The sequence below is a fragment of the Megascapheus bottae genome, chromosome 6 (assembly GCF_031878675.1).
Source record: "Megascapheus bottae isolate mThoBot1 chromosome 6, mThoBot2.hap1, whole genome shotgun sequence".
Taxonomy (NCBI): Eukaryota; Metazoa; Chordata; class Mammalia; order Rodentia; family Geomyidae; genus Megascapheus; species Megascapheus bottae.
The window spans coordinates 55,439,388-55,460,717 of NC_143514.1; the positions used below are offsets into that span (position 1 = coordinate 55,439,388).

Genomic DNA, 21,330 nt, shown 5'->3' on the forward strand with positions numbered 1-21,330 from the left:
TTTTCTGGGGCTCCAACCACCACCCGAGCACTGTGGTCGCCACCCGGAGCTGCGAGGTGTGTCTCTGCCCTCCAGTTCTAACCCTGCTTTGGTCACTGCTGTCCACCAGGTAAGGATAGCCGCGCCCCGGGGCCACTGCCCGGCACTTCGGCCTCGCAAGCCACCACTACGACTCTACACCCCGAAGATTCCCCTACGACTACGCAGCTCGCAGCCCCGGTGAATCTCAACGCGGGGCGCGTGTACAGTGGGACCAGGCTAGCCTATGGGAGCTCTCAGATAACACAACTTGGGGGCGTCCGCGCCCCCCATCCCCGCCAGCATGGCTCGGCCGCCACCCTTGGAAGAATTGCCCCGCTGCTGCCACACACTTCCAGTTCCATCCACTGCACCTCAGGTGAGTAGACAAGCTGGAAAACTTGGGAACAGTTTTGTCACTTGGCCCTCTACAGTGCAGTGTTGTCGTGTATCACTGGCTATCATGGTTTTTTTTTTTTTAAGTTGTGCCTATGTTTCCTTGTCATCTGAACAGTAAGAATGAGTGTGTCTGTAGGTTCACCTCCGTAACCACCTGACAACGTGTGTGTGTGTGTGTGTGTCTGTGTGTGTGTGTGTGTCTGTGTGTGTATTCGTGTCTCCTCTCAGAAAATGAGTCTGTGATTTTCTTAGAGCAGGAAAGGAGTTAAGTCTCCCAGTTTAGGTTTGTGTGTGAAGGTGTTTTCTGTCCTGCATCCAGAAGTCGAGGGATTAGGGCTTAACAGAGGGTGTACCTAGGGACAAAAGGGAAGAATTTCTTGCAGTGCTGTAGTGACACTGGCTGACCCTTCTCTTTCCATCCCAGATCCTAGCTGGGAGCCTGAAGGCTCCGCTGTGGCTTCGTGCTTACTTCCAGAGCCTGCTCTTCTCTCTGGGCTGCAGAATCCAGAGACACTGTGGCAAAGTGCTCTTCTTGGGACTGTTGGCCTTTGGGGCCCTGGCACTGGGTCTCCGTGTGGCTGTTATTGAGACTGACCTAGAACAACTCTGGGTAGAAGGTGAGTTGTGAACACTGAACACAGCTGCTTGAGTATGTTGAGCCCTAAATAAAGGGGCTAGTCACTGAGGCCCAGCAAGCCTGGCCAAGGGCCTGGATGAGGCATCAACTGACTAGAACCCGTGGACTTGGGTTCTCATACCCATAAATGTATGCCTACAGAGATGGCAGCATTCGTGACTGGGATACTGAATATTTATCTGTGATTCTGTGCATTTGTTTGCCTTTTATTCCAAACCTGTGTGTGTGTGTGTGTGTGTGTGTGTGTGTGTGTGTGTGTGTGTGTTTGTTGTGTTATGCCTGTCCTGGAGCCTGAACTCAGGGACTGGGCACTGTTCTTCAGTTCTTTTGCTCAAGGGTAGCTTAAGCCACAGATCTGCTTTGGACTTTTGGTGCTTAATTGGAGATAAGAATCTCACAGACTTTCCTTGTTGGCTGCCTTTGAACCCCAGTCCTCAGATCTCAGCCTCCTGATTAAGCTAAGATTATAGGCCTGAGCCACAGGCGCCCAGCCCTGTGTGTATTTTTTTTTTATATAGTACCAGTAGGGTTTACAAAGGCAACTAAAACAAGACCCATCTTTAAAGTTGCGTGGAAAGTAAAATATATACTATGAAAGTACATTATAATACAGAGCAGAGTATGATTATGTTGTGTAAGAGAAGACTAGAGTCACTTTTTTTGTGCCAGGCCTGGGTCTTGAACTCATAGCCTAGGCACTGACCCTGAACTCTTTTGCTGAAGGCTAGTGCTTTACCACTTGGGCCATACCTCCACTTGTAGCTTTTGTGTGATTAATTGGAGATGAGAGTCTCACAAGCTTTCCTGTCTCAGCTAACTTCAAACTGCAATCCTTTAGATCTCAACCTCCTGAGTAGCTAGGCCTACAGATATGAGGCACCTGCATCTAGCTAAGGAAAATCATTTCTTTCTCTTTTTTTTTTTTTTTTTTTTTTTTTTGTTGTGGGGCTTGGACTCTGGGCCTGGGTGCTATGTCTGAGCTCTTCAACTCAAGGCTACTGCCCTACCCCTTGAGCCATAGAACCACTTCTGATTCTCTAGTGGTTAATTAGAGTCTCCAAGTCTTGCCAGGAGACTCTTGGAAACTCTTATGTCTGATTAACTTCTAGAAAATGGGAAGTGGGGCTTGGCTCAAGTGTAGGGTGATAGCCTTGAGCTGAAAAGCTCAAGGACAGCACCCAGAGTTCAAGCTCCATGACCCACCAAAAAAAAAAAGTCTCCAGGCCTTTAGTTCCCTGGGCTGGCTTTGAACCAGGATCCTCACAGCCTCCTGAGTAGCTAGGATTACAGGCGTGAGCCACCACGCCTGGCAGGAAAATCGTTTCTGACTAGGAAAATTAGAAAAAGTTAGGACCCAAAGTCCCAGCTCTCAAACAGGAAGTTCATTTGAGCCCAGGAATTCAAAGCCAGCCTTGGCCACACAGGAGAAGCAAGATAGGAAGGGAGGGAAAGAATGAAAGAAAACAAGGAAGGAGAGAAGAAATAGAAAATTTAGGACTGAGAGGCTGAGAAAATTGAATAAATCATCTGAGCCAGAATCATGTTCCCAGGTCTCGTGCAGCCATCAAGTAGAAAAGCTCCAGACCACCTCCCCTCTCCTCCTGCTCTCCACCTCTCTCCCCCGCCCTGCCACAGACTGCCAAGGTCAGAACAAATCCTCACTTCCTAACGGGAAGCACTAGGTAAATTTTTCTTCATAATAATTTCATCATAACCTCTTTCCTGAGGCTCGGCTTCACATGGTAGCTACTAACAGGATCAAAACTCTGTTTTATTCTTCCTAAGAAATTTCCTTTTGTGGGTTCCTCCTCCCTACCCCCACTTTCCTCAGTGTTGGCCCATACTCAAAGGCAAGACCCAGGTTGTTGGAGTCTCATACCCTTGAGTTATTTCAAATGCTGGCAAGTTCCCGGATCTAGAGCAGATGTTTCTTGGAGCTTGCCTGCCTGCCTGCCTGCCTGCCTGTTAGGCATCCACACCCCCCTCCCACCCTACCCCCAGCCTTCTTCAGACTCTTAAAAACATTCATGCCCTAGGCCAGCCCTAGGGTCCAGAGCAGATGTTTCTCTCTGCCTGCCTGCCCCAGCATCAACACACGTGTGTATACATGCACATATACATACCCACACCCATACCACTGCTGCCTGGGTGGTCCCAAATGACTTGTAAATTTCCTACCACAACTGAAGTAGTTGTGTTCATTCCTTCCTTCTCTTCCTCTTCTCAGCTCCCCAGATCTTCCCCAGCCAAACACTGCTTGAATCTCTGTTTCCTTGTTCCTGACCCAGGCCTCCAGCACAGAAAGAACTTACCATTACCAACTTTTTGCTACTTAGAGGAGTGTATAGGATCCCTAGGCTTTTGTTTTATTTTGTTTAACTTAAGTTCAGAATATTATGCTGTCCTGCATCAGTTGAGTGTGACTTAAAGCGGTGGTTAATTTGTTTGTTTGTTTGAGAAGGGTTTTGATATGCATCCTAGGTTGGTCTTGAACTCATGATCCTCTTGAGTACTAAGATTACAGGCACGTATTGGTACACTGAGCTACAAGCAATGGAGCCTTTTCTGTATTTGAGCTTTATTCAATTTCCTAAGCAATAAGAACCTGGCCAAGTTGAATACAATATCAAAAAATAGAGGACCGGGAGTGTGGCCTAATAGTAGAGTCCTTGCCTGGCTTGCATGAAGCCCTGGGTTCGATTCCTCAATACCACATACACAGAAAAAGCTGGAAGTGGTGCTGTGGCTCAAGTGGTAGAGCACTAGCTTGAGAAAGCCGAAGGACAGTACCTATGCCCTGAGTTCAAAACCCTAGGACTTGCAGAGACGGAAGGAAGGAAGGAAAGGAGGGAGGGAGGGAAAGAAAGAGCTGAGTGCTGGCTCATCCTTGTAATCCTAGCTACTCAAGAGGCTGAAATTTAAGGATTACAGTTCAAAGCCAACCCAGGTAGAAAAGTCCCTGAGATTCTTACCTCCAGTTAACCACTTAAAAATCAGAAGTGGCACTGTGGCTCAAAGTGGTAGAGCATTAGCCTTGAGCACAAAGAGGCTCTGGGACAGTGCCCAAGCCCTAAGTTCAATCCCCAAAACTGAAGAAAAAGAAGAAAGAAAAGAAAGTAGAGGAAGAAGCAGGATATTGGCTATCAAAGTTCTGAGCCAGAGTTTAAGATCCTCCCCAGCTTTGCCATGATAAGACTTAGAATATGACTTGTTTGCTTTTCCTGATCAACTCCTCTGAACCCCTGTCCCTGATGAAAAATCTCATGTATCTAATGAGTATTGACTGGATCTTTGAAGGAGACAATCTAGAATAGGAGTTATTCCTAAAAATAAGGAATATACAGCCATTTTGTTGAGAAGTTGCGGAAACCAGGCTCTGGTAGCTCATGCCTGGGTAGCTACCCTGGAGGATGAGATCTGAGGATTGCAGTTCAAAGCCAGCTTGGGCACAAAAGCCCATAAGATTCTTATCTCCAATTAACCACCAGAAAACCAGAAGTGGTTCAGTGACTCAAAATAGTAGGGTACTAGCCTTGAGCAAAAAAGCTTAGGGACAGGGGCCCGGGAGTTTGGCCTAGCGGTTAAAGTGCTTGCCTAGCATGCACAAGGACCCGGGTTCGATTCCTCGGTATCCCACATACACAACCAAGCCGGAAGTGGCCGAGACGAGACACAACCAAGCCGGAAGTGGCCGGAGCGAGCGGGCCCGGAGCGAGCGGGGCCAGAAAGAGAAGGAGGGAGAAAGAAAAGAAAGAAGGAAGGGAGGGAGGGAAAAAAGAGACAGGTGTATAGTATTTGTAACAGGAAATGTAACAGGAGGGGGGAGGAGGGAGAAAGAAAAGAAAGAAGGAAGGAAGGGAGGGAGGGAAAAAAGAGACAGGTGTATAGTATTTGTAACAGGAAATGTAACAGTAGAGAAATTCTGGGGTGGAAGTTCCAGCAGCCTGAGAACATCAGCAAGAACCAGGTTCTCTTTCCCCTCTTTCATCTTTAGCGTGTTAGGACTCGTGTTCTGAGACTTACCCCAAGGAAACTAATGCAATGGGAGAAAAAATAAGTCATCTCTTTCTTGCACCCCTCTCCCGTTTGTTTTTGTTTTTCTTTGGTGCTAGTCATGGGCACTGAACTTAGGGCTTGGGCTCTGTTCCAGAGCTTCTTTGCTCAAGCCTAGCACTCGCACTCTATCACTTAAGCCACAACACCACTTCTGGATTTTTCTTTTTTCTTTCTTTCTTTTTTTTTTTTTTTTTGGTTGTTGTTGTTGGGCCTGGGGCTGGAACTAGGGGCCTAGGCGCTGTCCCTGAACTCTTCAGCTCAAGGCTACCACTTGTGCCTCAGCACTACTTCTGGTTTTCTGGTTAATTGGAGATAAGAGTTTCTCAGACTTCGATGCCTGGGCTGGTTTTGAGCTGTGATCCTCAGATCTCAGCCTCCTTAGTAGCTAGGATTACAGATGTGAGCCACCGCTCACATCTACTTCTAGCCTTTTCTGTTTATGTAGTTAGTACTAAGGAATCAAACCCAGGGGTTTTTGCATGCGAGGCAAGCTCTTTACCACTAAGCCACATTCCCACCACTTGTACCCCTTTTAAAAGTGAGGAAAGAGCTAGATGCAACTGACTCAATCCTGTAATCCTAACTAACCAAAATTGTAAGAATAGCACTTTGAAGTTATGTTGGGGGTGGGGGTTAGTAGGAGAGTCCAAAAGATTCCATCTCCAATTAGCCAATAAAAATTCTGCCTAGAGGTATGGGACAAGCAGTATAGTGCCAGTCATGAGCAATAGAGCCAATGGAGAGGGCAGGGCCCTGAGTTCTAACCCTAGTAACAGCACTAAATACATAAATTAATAAATAATGCATCCATGGCTCATGGTTCACATCTATAATCCTTGCTACTCAGGAGGCTGAGATATGAGAACTGCTGAGAATCACAAGCTTAGGCAGACAAATCCTAGAGATTCTTCTCTCCACTTAACCAGCAAAAAGCTGTAACTGGAGGCATAGTTCAAGTGGTAGAGCACTAGCTATAAGTGAAAAGGCCCACTGGCATAGTAAAGAAAGAAAGAAAGCAAAAGCTTTCTCACTGAATTCCCATTTAGCCTCTGACAAGCATATCCTCGATGTAAATCCTTCACTTGGCAAGTGCAATGGAATTATGTAATTGGCTTCTTAGTCCCATCACATTTCAACCCCTAATGCTAGGAAGGAGCCTGACTATCCTTCATCATCTGGTCTTTGAAGGACTCGCCAGTGAAATCAAATCAGTCTGTTAGCTAAGAGAAGAGGGAAGAGATCTGTCTTTTCATTCTCATTCTCCCTCCCCCCCCCTCTTTCTTTCTCTGTACTGAGGTTTGAACTTGTTCTTGTTAGACAAACATACATTTCTCCTCTCCCTCCCTTTTTTTGGCTAGTCTTGGGGCTTGAACTCAGGGCCTGGGCACTGTCCTTGGACACTTTTTTGTGGGTTGTTCTTTGTTTTTTGCTTTGTTTTTTTTGGCCAGTCCTGGTCTTGGGCTCAGGGCCAGAGCACTGTCCTTGGACTTTCTCAAGGCTAGAGCTCTACCACCTGAGCCTCAGAACCAGTTCTGGCTTTTTTCTATGGATTTGGTACCGAGGAATTGAACCCAGGTCTTCGTGCATGCTAGGCAAGCACTCTACCAGTAGGCCAAACTCTTGGCCCTGTCCTTGGACACTTTTTGCTCAAGGCTAGCACCCTGCCACTTGAGCCACAGTGCCACTTTCAGCTTTTTCCATGTATGTGGTACCAAAGAATTAAACCCAAGTCTTTGTGCATGCTTAGGCGAGCACTCTACCACTAGGCCAAACTCCTGGCCCTATATTTTCCCTTTTATAAAGGAAAAAAAAAATTCTGGGGCTTAAACTCAGGGCCTGAGCACTGTCCTTGTGCTTTCCTCAAGATTAGTGTGCTACCACTTGAGCCACAACACCACTTCTGGCTTTTTCTAACAAACGTATTGATTTGGTTTTGGTTTTGCCAATCCTAGTGCTTGAACACTGTCCTGTACACTGTCCCTGAGCCTCTTTGTGCTCAAGGCTAGCATTCTACCACTTGAGCCACAGTGTCACTTCTGACTTTTTCTGAATAGTTTATTGGAGATAAGAGTCTCACAGATGGGGGGTGTCGGGGGGGGGGAAATGGGTACCAAGACATGTGAAAGGGTATCAATGTATGTGAATTAATGTACCTTCTATCTGGCAAATATCATGTAACCCTTTTACTAATTACAATAAAAAAAATTTTAAAAAAAGAGTCTCACAGATATGGTGGGGCACAGTGGCTCACACCCATAATCCTAGCTACTTGGGAGACTGAGATCTGAGGATCAAGGTTCAAAGCCAGCCAGGGCACTAAAGACAGTGAAAGTGAGAAGTGGTGCTATGTCTCCAGGGGTAGGGTGGTAACCTTAAGTTAAAGAGCTCAGGGACAATACCCAGGCCCAGAATTCATGCTGGGAAAAGTGCTTGCCTAGCATGCACGAAGACCTGGGTTCAATTCCTCAGTACCACATACATACAAAAAGCTGGAAGTGGTGCTGTGGCTCTAGTGGTAGAGCACTAACCTTGAGGAAAAGCCTAAGGACAGTGTTCAGGCCCTGAGTTCAAGTCCTGGGACTGGGACTGAAAAGAAGAAATCCAATCAACCTGGTTCGTGCTTAAAGATGCACAAAAACCAAGCAGTTGATGCTTTTCCACTTCCTTGGCAGAGCTCCAGATTCTGAGATGAGGGGCAAGAGCTTAGGAGTGCACTTGGACCATGGCAAGGCTGGAAGGGAGCAGGCAGAGCCTCTGCGCTTCTTGTCCTGAGATTCCTAAAGGCTAGGATCCCACTAACTGCCAGAAGTTTAATTCCTCCATGGGCCCTTTTTCCCAGCTTTCTCTTTTTCCTCTGGCAGTGGGCAGCCGGGTAAGCCAGGAGCTTCATTACACCAAGGAGAAGCTGGGGGAAGAGGCTGCATATACCTCTCAGATGCTGATTCAGACTGCACGCCAGGAGGGAGAGAACGTCCTTACGCCTGAAGCACTTGGCCTCCACCTCCAGGCAGCCCTCACTGCCAGTAAAGTGCAAGTATCACTCTATGGAAAGTGAGTCTGACTGAGCCCCTGAGTGGCTGAGGGTGAAGCCTGCTGTGGGAGTTCTGGAGTGGAAATCTCCACTTCTGTTCAGAACATCTGTACCTATTTCAGGTCCTGGGATCTGAACAAAATCTGCTACAAATCTGGAGTTCCCCTTATTGAAAATGGAATGATTGAGCGGGTGAGTATCCTCAGCTGTCTGGGGATAGAATGAGGGGCAGGGCATCACCCCCATAGACTCCTCAGGAGGTGGGGCCTACTGGGAGAGGAGCAGCATCCTACTGAGTCCCTGGGGAAAGTAACCCAGGGACTGATGTGCCTGGGGTGTCCTGTGTCCTTGGCAGATGATTGAGAAGTTGTTTCCGTGTGTGATCCTCACCCCACTTGACTGCTTCTGGGAGGGAGCCAAACTCCAAGGAGGCTCTGCCTATTTACCGTGAGTGCTGCCATAGCTGCTGCTCTTGGGTCCCCCTTCATCTCCTGCCAGGGACTTCCCCTACAGAGAGGATGGTGGGAGTGCAGAACAAAGTGGAAGACAAAGCAATATTATGTTAAGTCTTCCCTGTCAGGCTAAAGTGAAAGTCTGAGCTGCCTAAGGTTGTCACATCTACCTGGAGGTTGTCACATTACCCCTGGAGGAAAGGAAGACCTTGTTTAGACAAAACACAATAGCTAGATCTCAGCAGAGGAACAAAAGATCCCCACAGAGAGACCTGCCTGAGAGAAATTGGCTAGGTATCAGCTAAACTATTGCTTAAACCAAAAAGAAAACCTATTAGATGCAGGTGCCTATCTGGTTATATATTAGAACCAAGAGTAGAGTAATAGTGAGGCAAACAGCTTGGTACAAACTCAGTGGGGCATTTCTGGGTATTTCTGTATAACGTTTATTTGTCCTGACCTGTCTCAGTCCCTAGTAGCCATCCATAGCTCACTGCTGCAACCTGGTGGGCTAATAAGGCATAGCAACTCTGAGAAGCTGAACCATATATACAAGGGGAGGGTGTTGTAGCATTTGTTCCAGATCAGCTATTTGAAGGACAAATATTGAATCTTTGACCCTCCTAACTCTGGGCCTCCCCCCAGGGGCCGGCCTGACATCCAGTGGACCAATCTGGATCCAGAAAAGCTGCTAGAGGAGCTAGGCCCCTTTGCCTCCCTCGAGGGCTTCCGGGAACTGCTAGACAAGGCACAGGTGGGCCAGGCCTATGTGGGGCGGCCTTGTCTGGATCCTACTGATGCCCATTGCCCATCTAGTGCCCCCAACCATCTCAGCAGACAGGTGAGTTCCAACCAGATCTGTTAGAGAAAGACTGCTTTTTTTCTCTTTCCCCCTCCTTAGGTATTCCTGTATTCTTAGAGAGCATTCAATGCTCTGCCCATCATTTCCCCCAGGCACCCTCAAGTGGCACATGGATATCTTTTTCCTTTTCCAAGCCTAAAGCTAGACTTTATCATCATAGACGATTCAGGAAAACGAAACAGCTAACTGTGAGTCCAGCAATGGTGGCTCACACCTGTAACTCTAGCTACTCAGGCAGCTGAAATCTGTGGATCACAATTCAAAGCTAGCGTGGGCAGGAAAGTCTCTAAGACCCTATCTCCAGTATACTAAGAAAAGGTCAGAAGTGGTGCTGTGGCTCAAGTGGTAGAATGCTATCTTTAAGAACAAAGAGGCTCAGGGACAGCACCCAGGCTCCGAAGCCCCCCAAGCCTGGCACAGGCACCCATGCTCACACACAGAGGTAACCATGAATACATTAATATCACACCTAGCATCCCACATATCTCCATGGCCCTGTGTGAGGTACATTTTCCCGTCTCCACCATAGTTATGCTAGCTCCTCCCAGGCAGTGCTGTCTGTAGCTTTCTGTCTGCAGCACACTCCCTGCTCACTCTATATACAGAGTAGGTCAGAGGCTCAAGAGAACAGTCATCTAGACTTAAGGCCTACTGACCACTGTGGCAGGCCTGGTTTGTGGAGACACAAGCCCACAGACACCTGCTCCCACAGCCAGAGGCTTGAGTATGAAACTCATCTCCTGTCTGTCCCCAGGCTCCCACTGTGGCTCAGGAGCTAAGTGGTGGCTGCCATGGCTTCTCGCACAAATTCATGCACTGGCAGGAGGAGTTGTTGTTGGGAGGCATAGCCAGAGACCCCCAAGGACGACTGTTAAGGTAGGACTTCCCTGAGAGTTGGCAAAGGGACCCCACAGGTGGGAATCCACACCCTAATGCCAAAGGGCCCTGAAATGGGGGCGTGGACCAGCTCTGACTCTTTGGTACCCTACATCTCCCCTCCCCACACCTCCCCAGGGCAGAGGCCCTCCAGAGCACCTTCCTGCTGATGAGTCCCCGTCAGCTGTACGAGCACTTCCGTGGTGACTATCAGACGCATGACATCGGCTGGAGCGAGGAACAGGCCAGCACTGTGCTGCAGGCCTGGCAGCGGCGCTTTGTACAGGTCAGTCCATGTGGACGTGGACAAGGAAGGGCGCCCAAGGCCACTCCCCCGCCTGTCTCCTCAGAGCCACCCTGTCTCTCCAGCTGGCACAGGAAGCCCTTCCTGAGAATGCTTCCCAACAGATCCACGCCTTCTCCTCTACCACCCTGGATGACATCCTCCACACGTTCTCTGAAGTCAGTGCTGCCCGCGTGGCAGGAGGCTATCTACTCATGGTGGGTCCCACACCTGGCATCTTGTCCCACCTCCACCCTGAAAGCCCCAGTCCAACACTGTGCCCTTTCTCTGTCCACAGCTGGCCTATGCCTGTGTGACAATGCTACGGTGGGACTGTGCTCAGTCCCAAGGTGCGGTGGGTCTGGCTGGGGTGCTGCTGGTAGCCCTGGCAGTGGCTTCAGGCCTCGGGCTCTGTGCCTTGCTTGGCATCACCTTTAATGCAGCCACTACTCAGGTAAACTTGGACTTTAGGACAGACTTTGGGAACTGTCACTAGACTACACAGCTCCTCCAGCCTGACACCCCTCTACCTCTTCAGGTGCTACCCTTCTTAGCTCTGGGCATTGGAGTAGATGACATATTCCTGCTGGCACATGCATTCACAGAGGCCCTACCTGGTACCCCTCTCCAGGTAAGGCTCCATCCTGTAGAACAGCTCAAATGAGGTATTTTAGCCTAGTGGTTAAGATCATCTTGGGAGTGAGGAGCTGTTGGCTCACATCTGTAATCCTAGCTACTCAGGAAGGTGAGATCTGAGGACTGAAGTTCAAAGTCAACCCAGAAGGAAAATCGTTAAGACTCTTATCTTCAAAACACCAGAAGTAGAGTTGTGGCTCAAGTGATAGCATACCAGCATTGAGTGAAAAAGCTAAGGGACAGTGTCCAGGCCCCAGTACTGGTTCACACACACACACGCCTTGTTTTAAGTGAACTTGGGCTCATTTGTTCTTTAACCTCAGTCTCCTCATCTATAAATGGAGATAATGATAATAGTGCTTGTATCTTAAGGGTTGCTGTGAGGATTCATGAGAAAAGGTAAATGCTTAGCACAGCCCATGACTTATTCACAGTACTCATTAACTGTTGGCTGCTGTGGTATTGTTGTCCTGTGATATTGTTGTCACACCTCTACCAAGTTCCTGAGCTTCCCGTTTGACTCTACCTTAAAGACCCACCACCATCCTCCCAGTGACCCTGGGGCCTATTCTTGCTGTGTCCTGGCAGGAGCGCATGGGCGAGTGCCTGCAGCGCACAGGCACCAGTGTCGCCCTCACATCCATCAACAACATGGTCGCTTTCTTCATGGCTGCCCTGGTTCCCATCCCCGCCCTGCGGGCCTTCTCCCTGCAGGTGAGGCTTCATGCACAGACAGGGGAGCTGGGGTGGGCATGGGGCTAGAAGAATACTTCATCCAGCCTTTGTGCTCCCCTCTCCTCCCCAGGCAGCCATAGTGGTTGGCTGTAGCTTTGTAGCTGTGATGCTTGTCTTCCCAGCCGTACTCAGCCTGGACTTGCGCCGACGCCACTGCCAGCGCCTTGACGTGCTCTGCTGCTTCTCTAGGTACTGTCCTGGCATCTCATGCCTTTCCTCCCTCCACCCCGCCACGACGCATCCCTTCACCACACAGACCTGTCATCTACTCCCTCTTCCTCTTCCAGCCCCTGCTCTGCTCGAATGATTCAGATTCTACCCCAGGAGCTGAGTGAGAGGACAGTACCAGTGGGCATTGCCCACCTGACGACCACGGTGCAAGCCTTTACACACTGTGACGCCAGCAGTCAGCATGTGGTCACCATTCTGCCTCCTCAAGCGCACCTGGTGTCCCCACCTTCTGACCCACTGAGCTCTGAGCTTTTCAGCCCTGGAGGGTCTACACGGGACCTTCTGGGCCAAGAAGAAGGGACCAGGCAGAGAGCAGCCTGCAAGTCCCTGTCCTGTGCCCACTGGAATCTGGCGCATTTTGCCCGCTATCGGTTTGCTCCCTTGCTGCTCCAGGCACAAACCAAGGTAAGTATAGATGGAGTGGTACAGAAGCACAGTACCCATGGGCCCCAAGAGGGGCAGCAGGCCTAGCCTACCACCTGAAGGCCAGCCCTGTGCCTCCAGCTTAGTGGCCATTTCTCACAGGCTATGGTGCTGGTGTTCTTTGGGGCTCTTCTGGGCCTGAGCCTCTACGGAGCCACCTTGGTGCAGGATGGGCTGTCCCTGACAGATGTGGTACCTCGGGGCACCAAGGAGCATGCCTTCCTGAGTGCCCAGCTCAGGTACTTCTCCCTGTATGAGGTGGCCCTGGTGACGCAGGGTGGCTTTGACTACGCCCACTCCCAACGTGCCCTCTTTGATCTGCACCAGCGCTTCAGTTCCCTCAAGGCTGTGCTGCCCCCTCCTGCCACCCAGGCGCCCCGTACCTGGCTGCACTATTACCGCAACTGGCTGCAGGGTGAGAGGCCAGGAGGTGGGCAGGGAGGCGGGCTGCCACAGGGATGTCTTGCAGAACCATGGGCCAATTGTGGCCTACACTGTGGTTCCCCCAGGAATCCAGGCGGCCTTTGACCAGGACTGGGCTTCTGGGCGCATTACCCATCATTCCTACCGCAATGGCTCAGAGGATGGGGCACTGGCCTACAAGCTGCTTATCCAGACTGGAAATGCTCAGGAGCCACTGGACTTGAGCCAGGTTTGGAGAGGATTAGAACATTCAGAGGGTGATGGAGGCTCTAGATCTCATAGTCTAGAACTTCAGTCATCTTTGCCTTTGCAGCTGACCACAAGAAAGCTGGTAAATGAGGAGGGACTGATTCCACCAGAGTTCTTCTACGTGGGGCTAACAATGTGGGTGAGCAGTGACCCCCTGGGTCTGGCAGCCTCTCAAGCCAACTTCTATCCGCCTCCTCCAGAATGGCTGCACGACAAATATGACACCACTGGGGAGAATCTTCACAGTGAGTCCCAGGGGTGGAGCTCCACCTAGAGCCTCAGCCCCCACAGGCCCTGTCCATTCTTCCCATGCTCACTGTCCCCCTCCTTCTGCCCTTCACAGTCCCAGCAGCCCAGCCCCTGGAGTTTGCCCAGTTCCCCTTCCTGCTGCATGGCCTCCAGAAGACTGCAGACTTTGTGGAGGCCATTGAGGGGGCCCGGGCAGCATGTGCAGAGGCAGGCCAGGCGGGGGTACACGCCTATCCCAGTGGCTCCCCCTTCCTCTTCTGGGAGCAGTATCTGGGGCTGCGACGCTGCCTCCTGCTGGCTGTCTGCATCCTGCTGGTGTGTACCTTCCTGGTCTGCACCCTGCTGCTGCTCAACCCATGGATGGCTGGCCTCATAGTGAGTACTTGTGTGTGTGGGGGGGGGGGGGGAGTGAGGTTGCAGAGACCCAGTGTAGGCCCCCAGCCCTACCCTATGGAGTCCAGCACCCCTGCTGACAGGAGCCATGAGTGAGCGCTGCCCTCCTCAGGTGCTGGTCCTGGCGATGATGACCGTGGAGCTGTTTGGGATCATGGGCTTCGTGGGTATCAAGCTGAGCGCCATCCCCGTGGTGATCCTCGTGGCCTCTGTAGGCATTGGTGTTGAGTTCACAGTCCATGTGGCTCTGGTGAGCGCAGGTCCCGGGGAGGGATGGGACAGCTGAATACTCAACCAATGTGGCTCAAGCACTTCTGTATCCTAGAGATATATTTTTTTTTTGGTGGCGGGGCCGGGTGGGGGGTGTCAGTCCTGGGCCTGAACTCAGAACCTGAGCACTGTCCTTGGGTTTTTTCAGGGTTAGAGCTCTACCACTTGAGTCACAACACCATTTCCAGTTTTTTCTGTGTATGTGGTACCAAGGAATCGAACCTAGGTCTTTGTACATGAGAGGCAAGCACTCTACCACTAGGCCAAACTCCTGGCCCCAGTTAGGGATTCTTTAACTGTTTGGAATAACCCAGTAGTGTGCCCTATTTTTTTTTTTTTTTTGCCAGTCCTGGGGCTTGAACTCAGAGCCTGGGCACTGTCCCTGAGCTTCTTTTGTTCAAGGATAGCACTCTACCACCAACACAGTGCCACTTCTGGCTTTTTCTATTTATGTGGTACTGACATGCTAGGCATGTACTCTTCCACTAAGCCATATTCCTATCTCATAAGGCCCTGATTTGATTCCCAGCAATAGAGAAAAAAATAGGAATTCTAGGTGGTAAAGGTAGATAATAAATAAGTAATCAGTCATTTCTGCAGTTGTTTAATGAAAGAATCAAAGGTTAAAAAATAGGAATCAGTGAGTCTTTTTCTTTTTTCTCTTTTGCTGATCCTGGGGCTTGAACTCAGGGCCTGGGTACTGTCCTTGGACTTTTCTCAAGGCTAGAGCTCTACCACTTGAGCTACAGCACCACTACCAGCTTTTTTTCCATACGTATGTGGTACCAAAGAATTGAACCCAGGTCTTCATGCATGCTAGACAAGCACTGTACCACTAGGCCAAACCCCTGTCCCTGTCCCTGAGATTTTGTGCTCAACGATAGTGCTCTACCACTTGAGCCATATCTGCACTTCCAGCTCTTTGGGGTTAAATGGAAATAAAAGTCTCATGGACTTTGCTTCTCAGGCTGGCTTCGAACAGCAATCCTCACAGCTCAGCTTCCTGAGCAGCTAGGATTACAGGTACTTGGCTTCAAGTCTTCTTCTTTTTTTTTTCCTTTATTGCAATACTAGAGGTAAAACTCAAGGCTTCATACATGCCAACTAAAGTGCCCTACCACTAAGCTACATACTCATCTCCAAGAAAAAACCATCCTCTTGGATAGTCTTCCTGTGAAAGTGATCAAAAAAAGATAGAGGCCAGGAGTTTGGCCTAGTGGTAGAGTGCTTGCCTAGCATGCACAAGGACCAGGGTTGGGTTCCTCGGTACCACATACATAGAAAAAAGCCACAAGTGGTACTGAGGCTCAAGTGGTAGAGCTCTAGCCTTGAGAAAGTCCAAGGACAGTGCTCAGGCCCTGAGCTCAAGCCCAGGACTGGTCCAGAAAAGAAAAGGAAAGAAAAGAGATAGTAGCAGCATGGCAGTGTGGGTGTGGAGGAAGAATGCTACTACAACGGAGAATATAGAACTGAGGAGGGCACAAGCCTCTCCTAAATCACATTCTCTGGCAGAGGAAGTGACACACATACCAACTGCAGTCACCAACATAAATCTAACTACACTTAGCCGGAGGCAGGTGGCTCATGCCAGTACTACTCAAGAGGCTGAGGTCTGAGGCTCTCAGTTCAAATCCAGCCTGGGCATGAAAGTCCACAAGACTCTTATCTTCAATTAACCACCAGAAAAACTGGAAGTGGTGCTGTGCCTCAAGTGGTAATGCACTAGGCCTTGAACTGAAGAGCTCGGGGACAATGCCCAGGCCCAGAGTTCAAGTCCCATGACTAACTGAAAAAAAAAAATAGGCCCAACAAACATCTCTTCATTTCTAACATCCAACCCTATAATAACAGACCAAAATATACTCCTTGAATAAAATGAACAAAGAAGCCATGTATCTCTCATCCTAGCTACTCAAGGTGCTGAGATCAGAAGACTTGTTCAAAGCCAGCCCCACCAGGAAAGTCCATGAAATGCTTATCTCACAGTAACCAGCAAATAGCCAAAGGGGAGCAGTGGCTCAGGTGATAGAGCGGTGGCCTTGAACAGAAAAGCCTTAAGGACAGTGCCCACCCCCAAAGTTCAAGCTCCATCACATACACATGAAAAAGATTGGGGTATGAGGCACAAAAGGACCTGGGACTCTTATCTCCAATTAACCTCTAGAAAATGGGAAGTGGAGCTTGGTTCAAGGGTAGGGCGGTAGCCTTGAGCTGAAGAGCTCAGGGACAGCACCCAGTCTAAGTTCAAGTCCTATTAAAAAAAAAAAGACTGGGGTATGGCCCAGTGATAGAGTACTTGCCTGACAAGATGAGGCCTTGGGGTTGATCCTAGCATGCAAAAGAAGGTCAAAAACAGATTTGAAATCCTTTGAAATGCCAGCTGAGCAGTGACTAACTAACACCTGGATGTCCATCTTTCTATACCTGAGTTTGTACTTTCTTTTTTTTTTTCTGTAAAGGACCAGGTAGTAAATACTTCGGCTTAGCAAGCCATACAGTCTCTGTTACAATTCTGCCATTATTCCACAAAAGCAATCATAGATGACAATGTCACAGTAGATTATAGCTTGCTAGCCTCTTCTGGACATCCTTCTTTGTCACCAGATAGCACTACATAGTGTCATCTTAGTGGATATCTTCCAGATAATTCTATGAACTCAATTCACCTGGCCTTTCATGGGCCAAGCATGACTGTCCTATGGGAACGGAAGAGCTGGCCATGATTGGCAGAGAAGGAGCTCAGACCATCCTCTTCCTCCAGGGCTTCCTGACCACCCAGGGTAGCCGGAACCTTCGGGCTACCCAAGCCCTAGAGCATACATTTGCCCCTGTGACTGATGGGGCTGTCTCCACGTTGCTGGGTCTGCTCATGCTTGCTGGCTCCAACTTTGACTTCATTGTAAGGTATGGTGGGATTGGAGGAGGCAGTGGGCCTGCCTGACTGGCCTCAGGGCTTGCCCAGTCTGACAGCCCACAACCTCCCAGGTACTTCTTCCTGGTGCTAACAGTACTCACACTCTTGGGCCTCCTCCATGGACTTATGCTGCTGCCTGTGCTGCTTTCCATTCTGGGCCCCCCACCAGAGGTAACCACACCCTCCTTTTGTTCCTACTCCCATGGACAGGGTGGGGACAAGCAGGAGAAAGGCAGAGCCATTACTAAATGCCCTCAGTAGCCAACAGAGAGGATTCAGAATATAAAGTCCTTCCTAACAGGTGCAACTACCCCCCCCCCCCCGCCCTTTTCCAGGATACTGTACATCTGCCCTCAGCCTTCTCTGGAAACTACCTTAGCCTTTCAGGACTCAGCAAGGTGCTGGGCTTGCCCAGGCATTGATAGCTTGATGCCTGTGAACTCTTCTACCCTGCTGACCAGCAAGACCTCAGCTTACCAATATTCATGGTATTCACCACAAGGGAGCTGCTGAAAGATGTTGTAGCTCCAGTAACCCCCAGACTCACTGAGACCTCTCTCTTCCCCCAGATGGTCCAGATATACAAGGAGGGCCCAAGGGTCCTGGGTCCTGCAACTCCACAGGGACCCAGACTCAGGTGGGGGGCATCCCCCACCCTCCGCCAGAACTTCGCCAGAGTGACTACCTCCATGACCTTGGCTCTCCACCCACCCCCTCTCCCTGGAGCCTACATCCATTCAGCCTCTGATGAGCCCACGTGGTCCCCAGTTGCCAGTGGCTCTAGCAATTTTGGTTCTAGAGGATCATTTCCAACCACTGAGTGAAGAAACAGTCAAAGCAAGGAGACCCTGCTTGGACCTCCTAAAGTCACTGGAAAGCAATGGTGGCACATAGAATGCCAGAGGGATCTCCTGGAGGGCCTGTGACAGCTGTTTTCATCCTCTTCCCTGTCTCAGACATCTACCTACCCCGACGACAGTAACCCCCAGATTGAGAGCATCCTGGCACGTGGGGGTCCCACTGTGCCCATAGCTGCCTGCGTGGGAATGGAAGCAGCACTTGGGGCTGCAATGTAGCCCTGCTGCCCTCCTGCCCCACACCATCACCCAGGCAGCAAAGGACCCCTGCAGCACACCATCCTGGCCCATCTCTGCTTGGTGACTTCTGGGGAGGACCACCTCTCACCACATAAATTATTTATATGAAGATGTTTATTTTTGTAGTATATATAGATGTTAGCTCTGTTGAAAGTTTTATTTTTTAAAGAAATATATTCTATTTGAACTTCTCTTAAGTGACTGATGCTTTTCCTTCAGAACTGGGAGTTTGCAAAAGAGGATTGAGTATAGGAAATGACCACGTGGTGTGCAGGGCCTGAAGTTCTGGGACCTTGTTGAGTTGTGGAGTCAGAGTTTTTGTCATATACTTAGTAGTAAGTGTTTAGTATACAAAATGAAATTTTTTTTGCGGGGGGTGTCCATGTGAGCCCATCTCCCAACTTTCTGCTTCATCAGCATGTGGTGCAGGGCAGAAGAGCAAAGACAGGCAGAAGGGGAAAGGGAAGATAGGAAAACAGGACCTGGCTGCAGTGAAATTTTGTGGACAGAGGGACAGAAGCCACAACTCAGAGCATCATCCAAGGCAGAGCCTCTATACTAGCAGTCAGCCTGATAACTGTGGCCTTGGCCAGCATACAGGTAGAGAAACTCAAGAATTGGAGGTGTTAGCTACTGGGTAAGGACACTGAAATCAAGTTGTGTGCATATGAAAGTTGACTAGCCCTGTCTTCCAGAGACCTTGAAGAGCCTGGCCATATCCCTGGGCTCAAGTACCAAGCCTTACCCATTGGGGTGGGAAGGTCTTTTCTTTGTCTTCCTAAGTTATCCCTGGACTAATAAATACATATACCCTGGGAGCTAACGACCCATTCTACAGGAATGATCCTGCCCATCAACATAGCCTTCTCACACCTCACTACCACACCCAAAGGCCAGAAAATCATGTTCTGACCAAATGTTACACAAATATACACATCAGTCAAATCAACACTAAAATGCCTAAAAAGAGAACACAGTGGAAGATATAATCAAGAGGCTGAAATCTGAAAATCGAAGTTCAAAGCCAGTCTGGGCAGAAAAACCTGTGAGACATATCGCCAATGAACCACCATAAAAAAGTGGAGCTAGCCTTGAGCACAAAAGCTCAGTGACAGTACCTAGGCCCTGAGTTCAGGATCCAGGATTGCCCCCAACCTAAGAAAAAGAAAATTAACTATCTGGCAAATATCATGTAACCCTTTTACTAATTACAATAAAAAAAGAAAAGAAAAAGAAAATTAAGAGAAGGTAACTTAGAAACTAGTTTAAAAGGGGTCCAGCATGTGCAAGGAATGGAGGCTGCATTCAGGTCCAGTTGTGTTTCGAGGGACATTTGGGTGAAACAGAGACAGCTCACCAGGCTAGAATAGTATTAACAAACCTCAGAATTTCAATATTTTCATCTGTGAAATTGGAGAATTGAAGCATTTCTGGTGGCAAATCTTCTAGCATGTCTTTTTCTGTTGTTAGTCTGAGGGCCTTGGGGCCCTGAACCCAACCTTTTGTGCTCAAGGCTACCACTCTACCACTTTGAGCCACGATTCTACTTCCAGTTTTCTGTTGGTTAGTTGGAGAAGAGTCTCATGGACTTTCCTGCCTGGTCTGGCTTTGAACCACAATCTTCAGATCTCAATCTCCTGAGCAGCTAAGATTACAGGTATGAGCCACCAGTGCCCACCCTTGCAGCACGTGTTTAGGTGTGTATGTGTATGCATGTGTACACACACACATGTATACACTAGAGATGTATACACTTGGGGAATGCCCAAGGAGAGCAACATTTCCACATCCTCAATCCCTTTCAGGATCTGTGTATGTCTGTGTGTATACACATATGTGCATATGTGTATGGGTGCCAGTCGTGGAACTTGAACTCAGAGCCTAGGTGCTGTCCCTTAGCTTTTTTGCTCCACTTTCAGATTTTTTGTGATTCATTGTAGATGAGAGTGTCACAGACAGTGTGGCATGAGTGGCTCATGCCTGTCATCCTAGCGACCCAAGAGGCTTGAGATCTGAGGATCGAAGTTACAAGGCAGGAGGAATTGGGTACCAGCTTCTCCAGGAAGATAAGACAATCTGCCTCATGTGTATAGACTGGGCCCAGTGAGGGACCCCTGGGAGGGCACCTGGCACGAGCCGGCGAGTAAGTGCCCAGAGCTCTCTGGCCTTGGGCCAGAGAGGGCGGGAAGGGAAGGAAGTGAAAGCTCAGTGGCTCTACGCCCCCTATGGCCCTGCTGCAGGGTCCCAGAGCTGTGCCGGGAACCTGCCCAGCCCCGTCAATTTGCATACCCATAATGCACAACGATTTTTTTTTTTTTGCGACTTCATGGTGCGCGAGTGGCACCCCCACTCCTGAGTGTGTTTCTCCACCACTGTAGGCCCGACCACCTTCTAGAAGTTTACCTGGTTGTAAATGACAGCCTTGCAGTGCCTCCAATTCAGGCAGTTAACAACCATAAGTGTATTAAGTGTGGGATCTCTTGGGGAGGTTGGGCGCAAGGGTGAGGGAGTATGCTCTGGTTTCTCTTCAGATCGTATAAATCTTTCGCCTTTTACTAAAGATTTCCGTGGAGAGGAACAACTCTGAGTCTTCAGAAATTTTTTGAGGCCTCGTTTTGTCGAGGCTACGTTTGTTTGTTCAAAGAAAGCCTGAGCTAAAGAGTTTAGTGGAGGAACAGTTCCTGGGGCTGCAAACCAAGCTACCCATGAGAATGAGATCTGGTGATGATGATTCAGAGCCAGCCCAACCGCAAAACATCACCTGAAAGGGCAGTATTCTTGAGCTCAAAAGTACAGGGACAGGGCCAGGCCAAGACCAACGAAAGAAAAAAAGTGCTGAGGCTAGGAGTGTGGCTTAATGGTAGACCATGCTTATTAGCATGCACAAAACTCGGTGTGATTCCTCGGTAGTGGCTCAAGTGGTAGAAAGCCCAAGAACAGTGCTCAGGCCCTCAGTTCAAGTGCCAGGACTGGCAAAAAAAAAAAAAAAAGTACTTTGAGGTTTATTGGGCTGTCTACTCTCCATTTCACTAGTGGGGTTTTGTTTTTTATTACCCGAACAACAGCCAGAAGCACTGTGAAGGAAAACTATCCCAG

At 49.3% G+C, this 21,330-nt stretch overlaps 1 protein-coding gene and 1 non-coding gene across 2 annotated transcripts; both read left to right on the plus strand.

Annotated features, from left to right (window-relative positions):
• Positions 1-205: 205 nt before the first annotated feature.
• Ptch2 (patched 2) lies at positions 206-18,420 on the plus strand. Its single transcript, XM_090333767.1, has 22 exons — positions 206-397; positions 842-1,034; positions 7,972-8,161; positions 8,264-8,333; positions 8,497-8,588; positions 9,239-9,434; positions 10,210-10,331; positions 10,470-10,617; positions 10,701-10,832; positions 10,913-11,068; positions 11,153-11,245; positions 11,839-11,964; positions 12,056-12,174; positions 12,273-12,621; positions 12,742-13,054; positions 13,149-13,291; positions 13,376-13,556; positions 13,655-13,935; positions 14,066-14,203; positions 16,985-17,127; positions 17,209-17,308; positions 17,707-18,420. Exons 1-22 carry the CDS (start codon positions 323-325, stop codon positions 17,959-17,961), a joined length of 3,615 nt encoding a protein of 1,204 aa, XP_090189893.1. The 5' UTR covers positions 206-322; the 3' UTR covers positions 17,962-18,420.
• Positions 18,421-20,745: 2,325 nt separating this feature from the next.
• Positions 20,746-20,860, plus strand: LOC150061933 (U5 spliceosomal RNA). The gene has a single exon (XR_016536113.1). It is a non-coding gene; the product is annotated as a U5 spliceosomal RNA (small nuclear RNA).
• The last annotated feature ends 470 nt before the right edge of the window (positions 20,861-21,330 follow it).

Coding starts and splice junctions, on each gene's coding strand:
- Ptch2 (XM_090333767.1), top strand. CDS start 323: ATGGCTCGGCCGCCACCCTTGGAAGAATTGCCCCGCTGCTGCCACACA. Junction 10,332..10,469: donor CCCCAAGGACGACTGTTAAG/GTAGGACTTCCC, acceptor ACACCTCCCCAG/GGCAGAGGCCCTCCAGAGCA. Junction 13,936..14,065: donor CATGGATGGCTGGCCTCATA/GTGAGTACTTGT, acceptor TGCCCTCCTCAG/GTGCTGGTCCTGGCGATGAT.